Source organism: Octodon degus, unplaced genomic scaffold (genome assembly GCF_000260255.1).
Source record: "Octodon degus isolate 3935 unplaced genomic scaffold, OctDeg1.0 scaffold00162, whole genome shotgun sequence".
In the NCBI taxonomy this organism is placed as follows: Eukaryota; Metazoa; Chordata; class Mammalia; order Rodentia; family Octodontidae; genus Octodon; species Octodon degus.
The window spans coordinates 2,502,376-2,509,895 of record NW_004524738.1 but is presented as its reverse complement, the minus strand read 5'-3'; the positions used below and the strand labels follow the sequence as shown (position 1 = coordinate 2,509,895).

At 55.5% G+C, this 7,520-nt stretch overlaps 1 protein-coding gene across 1 annotated transcript in view; it reads left to right on the top strand.

Moving 5' to 3' along the window:
• The first annotated feature begins 6,050 nt into the window (after positions 1-6,050).
• The window catches only part of Atoh8 (atonal bHLH transcription factor 8), a 31,586-nt gene continuing 30,116 nt past the window's right edge, over positions 6,051-7,520 (top strand). The window contains exon 1 of the mRNA XM_023702910.1: positions 6,051-7,160. Within this exon, the coding sequence (XP_023558678.1) occupies positions 6,390-7,160 (771 nt within the window). The 5' untranslated portion in view covers positions 6,051-6,389. The remainder of the gene's footprint in view (positions 7,161-7,520) is intronic.

Here is a 7,520-nt window from a genome sequence, read left to right as displayed (position 1 = left end):
GTTGCCGTGGTTCGTGGTTTGATCTCTAGAACTCAAGCCAGCTAAACCTGCCCTGAAGGCATTCTGAGACAGCCAAAAAAAAAAAAAAAAAAAAAAACAAAAACAAAAAACAAAAAACAAAAAACCCCAAAACAAAAAAAGAAACCCTACAAGAGTCGGGCCCTGTGCCTCAGTCTCCTTGTCAATAAAACAGGAGTGTTGGACCACTCCAGGAGTGGCAAACTCCTGTTGCGAATACTCCACGGTGGACACTGGCTAATCAATTACAGCATTCATCCCCAAGGGACCAGATTCTGCTTCAGAATCCTTTTCAACTGAGGGCATCAGGCAGCTTCCACCAATCAATTCAATTTGGCAAGTGTGATGAAAGCATTTGTCCCCGTGATAGCCAAGCATCCTTCCAGCTGTGCTGATCTAGGATTGCAACTGAGTAGGCGTCAGGAGGACTCAGCCCGGAGATCACCAGATCTACAGCTGTCCCTGGGGGTCCCCAGGTCTGTGGAGCTGCCCTTGAGCTGGTGCCTTATTAATTTTCCTCACTGCTAATAAATGTGCATTGCGTCACCCCTCATGTTCTCTGACTGCTGCCATGACCGGGGACTTTTTCAGAGAGCTATAAAAATAGATTTTTTTTTTTTTTTTTTAAAGAAGTCTATAGTGAAGAAGCAGCCAAGGCTTTTTGTTTTCTTTCTTCTCTGAGGGGACTGGGGAGATGGCAGGGGAGACTTTACAGTGAAGTAAGGCACTCCTTCCTTGGTGAGTTGGATGCTGTTCTGCCTTAAAAAATGAAGATGAAAAAGAGGATACTGCACTCTGGTTTTGCATCTAGACATGGAGCCCATCTGTGGGGACTGGTGACAGCTCCCAGGAGATGGTTGCTTGAGCCTGATCTTGTTAGGCTGTGGATGACTGGGTCCCTCTAAGCCCAGCCCTGATGAGCTTAATCCCAGAAGCCTTCCCTGCAGTGGCGGTGGGGCTGGGGGTAGGGGTCAGAGGTGAGCCTGCCAGGGCTGCTATCTCTCCACAGTCCTGAATCTGTGTAAGGGGTTTAACGAGCTGTAAGACAAATCCTAATTTGCAAGGAAGGGCTTGGTACCTGTGGGGCCCCTCTCCTCGCTCTTCTATACTTACAGATATAGAGCTGAGGTGGACAGGGGTTGGGAATAGGGTTCCTGGGTGGAGAGTTGGGCGGAGGCAGTTACCCAGGGACACAGAGCTGGTTCTGAGGAGAAAGTGCATCTGTGACTCCCAGTCATAAGCTCAGAGCTACAGAGCACTCAGTGTCCAGCCTGGTGCTACCTGGACTTGGAGAATAAATGTGAATGTCCAAAAGGAAGCACACAGAGAACCTCAGCGTTCTGCAATATGCTTAGGCTTTGTGCTTTTCATTCTTGTATAACCATAACCCAAAACACATTAATAGAGGAATATGAACAAGGGTGATCAAAATTCCCACTGACAGCATCCAGTTGATAGCCTTCTTCACCGAAATAGAATCCCACAGGTATAGAACAGGGGTGGAGAGTCCGAGGAGAACCGGGGCTGTCCTGGCAACACCCGCCTGTCATTTTTTCCCTGTCTGTTAGAAAGGAAAACCTGGGGCAGTGTGATGTCAGAGGAGGGAAGAGGACCAGGGCCAGGTCAGACAGAAGTTGCAGGACTTAGCTGCTTTTGGGCAGCTGAACGGCCCTTTGGGGTGCACTGCCCCCCAGCACAATCTGGCAGACAGCATTTCCTCCTCGGGCAGGGCCTCCCACCCTCCTCTGCAGCCCCTGCTACCTGCAGATGGGAACCTTTCTGGGTCTGTCCACCCCTGAACACAGCTCCACCTGTCTTTCTACCTGCTTCGAGCGGGGAGCAGATTGAACATGATGTAGGAGTCAGGCATACACTGTAGGGGTCCCAAGCAGAAAAGGGTCACAGCTCCAATTACAAACAGTGGTGAGGGGAGGCCTCACTGATGAGGTGACAAAATGGGGTGGGGTGCTGGGAAAGGGTGGGAACAAGCTATGGCAGTGTTCAGCCTGGGAAATCCTGCCTCCTTCCAGCCTGGTCCAAATGCCCCTTCTTTTGGGAAGTTCCCCCAGCTGCTCCTACATCCTGGCTCGCACACATTTCCTGGGGCATCCATCACCCTGCACCTGCTCAGGCTGGTGTTTTCTTTCCTGCAGGAATAGCCCTCCTTTAGGTGGACCCCATGTCTCCTCCAACTACAGTGCCAGTCCCCCAAAGGCTGTTTACTGTAGTATCCAGCCTCAGTAGGTGTCCCACAGGTGGTACTAGAGCACTGCAGATGGGCACTGGGTGAAGGAAGGGCTGGGGATTACCTGTCCTCAGTAGGAGGACTCCTGACAGTAGGAACCTCCCCAATTTAGCTTTCTAACCAGCCCTCTCTGGCCCCAGATTATCCAGTGTTTAGTGACTACCGATTCCACTCCATGTCTCTTGCTCTACATCCTGGGCCAGGAGGCGGCACTGAGTAGGCAACTGAGTAGGTGCCAGGAGTTACAGATGGTACCCTGTCATTCTCCATGAGGCCGTTCTCCAGCAGAGTCACTTGAACTTGTCACATGATTACAGGGCTGTTGAGGTGAGTTCTGGAAAAACAGAGCACCACACCTGCAGGGCTCCATTAGTCAAAGCAGATGCAGGTGAGCCCAAGTCCACCCACCTCTTCTTGTATGCAAGGAGGGAAGAGGCGGTGGCACAAACAGCTTTGGGAAAGGTAGGAAGTCACTGTGAGGGGTTGAATGGGGAAATGACATACCATGGTCTGTGGTTTAAGTGCATGGGACCCTGTTAAGTCAGACTTCCTTTTGCCTGTCCCCTGCTCCCCTTGGCCTGCAAGGGTCAGGCCGGGTTCCTGCCCATGAATGCTGCGGTCTACCCAGGCTCTGCTGCGGCCACATGAGCCCAACTTGGAAGGAGCCAGAGGACATTGGGCTGAGCCAAAGGGGCTGAGCCTGTGGGCAGCAAGAGCAAGGTGAGCTGGTGGCCTGAGCCCAGTCCCACGGGTGCCTCCAGTGGCTGACTGTGGGCTCTCATGAGAGGGTAAAGCACAGCATTCAAGACGCGCGCGCGCGTGTGTGTGTGTGTACGTCGAGTTGGCCTGGGTTCAAATCTCACTTGTTACTTCCTGTTTGTTGGCCCCTTTTTTCTCCACAAGTCTTGGTTTTCTTATCTGTGCAATGGGTTTCCCCTCTCTGGATTGTTGATGAGTGAAATGGGCAGGTGTGGCCACTCCCTGACTGGTGAAAATGACTATTGCTTGGCTGTCTAGCATTGGCTCTAATGGCAGTAGTGCTCAGTCTTTGCCTTTGCTTCCATTCCTAGCTTCATTTTGTTCCCTGTGCCAGCTGTCTAGGGGATGTGGAACCTTCCTACAGCACCACCGTGTTCTTCCAGAAAACCTATAGTGGAGGATTGTTTTATTGAAACATAAGTTGTCTTGGGGGATATATGCATTATCCCATCCGAAGACATCTGGAGCCTGGAGAGCTTTTTTATCCTAGGAATTTGGGAAATCCACATTCCTGTCATTACAGGACCCACATCAGCAGAAGTTCCTTGTGGAGGAAACTGCAACATCCTGTGCGGGCTCGGTAGTATTTTACCACCAGGGGGCGCTGCCCAGCTGGTCTCTGCCCCACTTCTCAAGGAGGCAAAGGTTTTTGCTTGTTAGAACACCCTAATGACCAATGAAGCCAGGCTTAGAGAGGGGGTGGTGGTGGTGGGAAGCTGCATAAGACCACCCAGCTTGTAAGCAGCAACATGAGGATCTCTTTTAGACTGCCTGTGGCCAACTTCAGGGAGCCACACTTGTCCAATGGGAGAGGTGTCACGGTGACAGAGGGTGCCCTGCTCAACCTCCACCTGTCACAGCTGAGGTTCCTATCCTGTCCTTTCCTTCTACCACATATGAAGTCACTGCCTTGGGAGGGTTAGGAAACCACTTGGGATCAACTTGGGTGGAGCCCTTGGCATTCAACTAAGATGCAGTTTTCCTGAGCACAGCCTGGACTCTTTAGGAACAGCATTCAGCCCTGGGAGAGCTTCTTACAGGTCCCAAATAGCCACGGGAACCCAGTCTACAGCTGCACCGAGTCTGGTGAAGATGGGGGATATGGGTAGCCTGGACAGCTGCACTGATCCAGAGTGCCTCATGCCACCATGCAGCGATGTCAGACATCCTTATGAGTCCTATACATGCAGCCTCTGTTAAACGTCACACCAGCCCTCAGAATTGCACCACTATTGTTTGCATCTCACAGAGAATACCTAGGCTCAAGGCTCACATTGCCTTAACAGGTCTGGAAAAGAAGGGCTTGACTTCATTCTCCATGTCTGCTACTGTCTGGCAGGCTGAGCAAGCACTGGGGCAGCTGGGTCTTCTCCTTTGCTCGGAACTGAGTCTGCAGACAGAGGTCTGCTAGGACATGACTGTGTCTTTCAAAGGTTTGCAGGGCATTGATTCACAGGACAGGGAAGAAGGAAAGAGCCAGCATTTCCAGGGCCCACCCAGGGAGTCCAGCAGGTGCACGGCTCAGCAAGTGGCAGCTCCAGGGGCAAGCAAAGGCTCATGAGAGGTGGCGACAGAGGAGCCTCTCGTTAGCATGGAGGGCGCACATGTGCTGCAGAGGGGTGGTATCTGCCTGGTAGCAAGGCCAGGGTGCTGGGGGCCTGGGCTGCGGAAGCAGCAGGAGATTGAGGCCTCCTTCCCAGGACACTGGCCATAAGGACAGGGATGGGGTGCAGAGAGATGCGGATATCTGGGGAAGAGTTTCCCCAAGGAGCACGTAGCAGCACCTTCTTCATTAATGTCAAGAATACACAAATACACAGTGTGTGTGTGTGTGTGTGTGTGTGTGTGTGTGTGTATTTGAAGTCACATGATAAAGTCCTGTTACAATTTGTGATTTCTTTTTTCTTTCCCCACTACTGGTGGGCAGGATTATCATTATCATCCTCAGAGACGGCAAACAGCCCCCACAGGATGAATGGCTTTGCTTAGTCGTGGGCTTGATAGTTCAAAGGCCAGGGCCAATTCAGGCCCCTGGCCTAGCTCCAGGTTCCTGAGCCGGACCTTCAGCCAACCCCTGCACATGTCTATCTGAGTGGGAGCCTTTAGGATGAAGTGTGCAGGAGAAAAGACTGGCCAGCAGAAAGGCCCTGCGCTGGCCTCTGGGTTCTTCCCAGGATCTCAAAGGAGGTGGCAGTGGACTGGGTTCTGGGAATCAGACTGTGCCCCTTGCAGGCAGCATAGCCCTTGCAAAAGGGCTGAGTCCTTCACACATAGATGCTTTGTTAATCTCTCTGACACTTCAGGAGGAAGGTTTGACAGTGACTCTTGTCCTACAGGGGAGAGAGGATGGGCAGAGATTGAGTGACTTCCCCAAGGTCACTCAGTAAGTGGCAGAGCTGGGGTTTGAACCCAGGAAATCTGCCTGGGGAGCTGTTCTGCCTGTTATTAGTAACAATCAGTGCAGCTACCACAGAACTGGCACCTTTCCAGTCTGGTGCTGTCATTCCTCAGTGAGGCTGTGACAGGTAGATTAGTTCTCTGAATTTCTCATCTCACAGGTAAGTAAATTGGGCCTGGCAGGGCACAGGGGTTAGCCGACTTCAGACTCTCAGATGCTGTCTATGCAGCCTTTTTGATTCCAGAGTCACCTTGGGCAAGTTCATTGTTTTGGAGCCTCAGTTTCCCCCTCCTCGGGCAAGCGGGACGTGAGCATCGCTGGCAGCTCTGGAGCCCTACCTGTCCCCTTGGCCTATCTCTACTTTGGCGAGTCTAGGCAGGAAGCAGTCAAGGTGCTAAGTGGGGACAGCCAGCGCTGCTTCTTGTCACCGAGTGGAGAGGGACCCCGCCGTGCTTTCGGGAAGGGCAAAGGACCGGCAGCCACGTGCTCCACCGGGCGGCTGTGCAGGGAGCAGCCTGTCCTCCCGGGAAAGTGAAGCCCCCTACTTGAGTAGGGGGCGGGGAGGGAGCGCGGGAGGAGGCAGGGGGTGGGGGCAGAGGGAGGCCGGCGTAAGCGGACAAAGGAGGCGGCCGGCAGCCCAGCTGTTTTGAAAAATGCTTCCTGTTTCTTTAAAGGCGCTCGCAGCGGCTCGGGCGGCCGGGCCGGGGAGGCGGTGGCGGCGGGAGCTGCCTCCTCTCCGGGCGGCGGCGCTGACTGATCTCGCCAACCGGGCTTCTGTGTAAACTGAGGCTAAACAAACACAGATGGAGCGCAGCGGGCGTGCTGCAGAAATGCTGGCGAGGCGGCCAGGACTTCAGATGACACTCTGAGCGCTGGGGACACACAGCCCGTGGCTTCGCGCGGAGCCCAGGGCACAGCTGCCCGGGGCGAGGGGAGAGGTGGGGAGGGAAAGGGCGAGCCGGGGACGCCATGAAGCCCCTTCCCGCCCTCGAGGACCGCTCGTGGAAGCCCATGTGCGTGCAGGAGCTGCACGGCCTCAAGAAACTCAGGCGGAAAGGCAAGGAGCCGGCACGGCGCGCGAACGGCTATAAAACTTTCCGATTGGACTTGGAAGCTCCAGAGCCCGGCGCCACGGCCACCGTCACCGTCACCAACGGGCTGCGGGACAGGACCCAGCGGCTGCAGCCGGCCCTGGCCCCAGTGCCAGCCCCAGTGGCGCGGGGGGCTCCCTCAGCCGTGGGCGCAGACCCCGCAGGGGAACGCAGGGGCGCCCGGGCACCTGAGGTACAGGACGCCCGGCGACGCGGCTTCGCCCTGGGCGCAATGGGACCCGCACTCCCCACGCCACCGCCGCCCCCACCAGCGCCCCCGGGCCTAGCTCCTGGGCGTCCGGAGACGCAGTCTTTTCGGGAGCCGGGCGTGCGTCCCCGCATCTTGCTGTGCGCACCGCCCGCGCGCCCCACGCTCTCTGCGCCTCCCGCACCCCCTGCGTCAGCTGAGTCCCCTGTGCGCCCCTCGCCCCCCACGCGCCCGGGGGAAAGTTCCTACTCGTCAATTTCACACGTAATTTACGATAACCACCCGGATTCTTCAGCGTCGCCTAGGAGACGGCAAGGCGAAGCTACAGCGGCTTCGTCGGAGATCAAAGCCCTGCAGCAGACCCGCAGGCTCCTGGCGAATGCCCGCGAGCGGACGCGCGTGCACACCATCAGCGCGGCTTTCGAGGCGCTCAGGAAGCAGGTACACCTAGAGTCTCAGCACCGTGGCGCAATGGGTTGGCTGGATACTGGGCCAGGGACCGTAGGCTGGTTAAGGGGGCATTTAACTGGCTAGCTGGCCGCTCGCGATCCAGCGGAACGCAGACCCGCGCAATCAGCGCTGGTGCGCATCTTGGTTTGCTAAGTGTGGTCGGTTTTGGAGATCTCCGGCCATGGCCCACCCCAGCAGCCTGCCCCAGGGGAACCCGGTGTGCACGCCTGACTTCAGTCCCCATCATTCACTTTTATGGCAGTGAGGATTTGTCTCCCAGAATTCCTCGGACGCGGTGGGGAACAGGAACAGAGAAGGGGAACGTGAGAATCTGTCTGGGGCAGGGGGAGG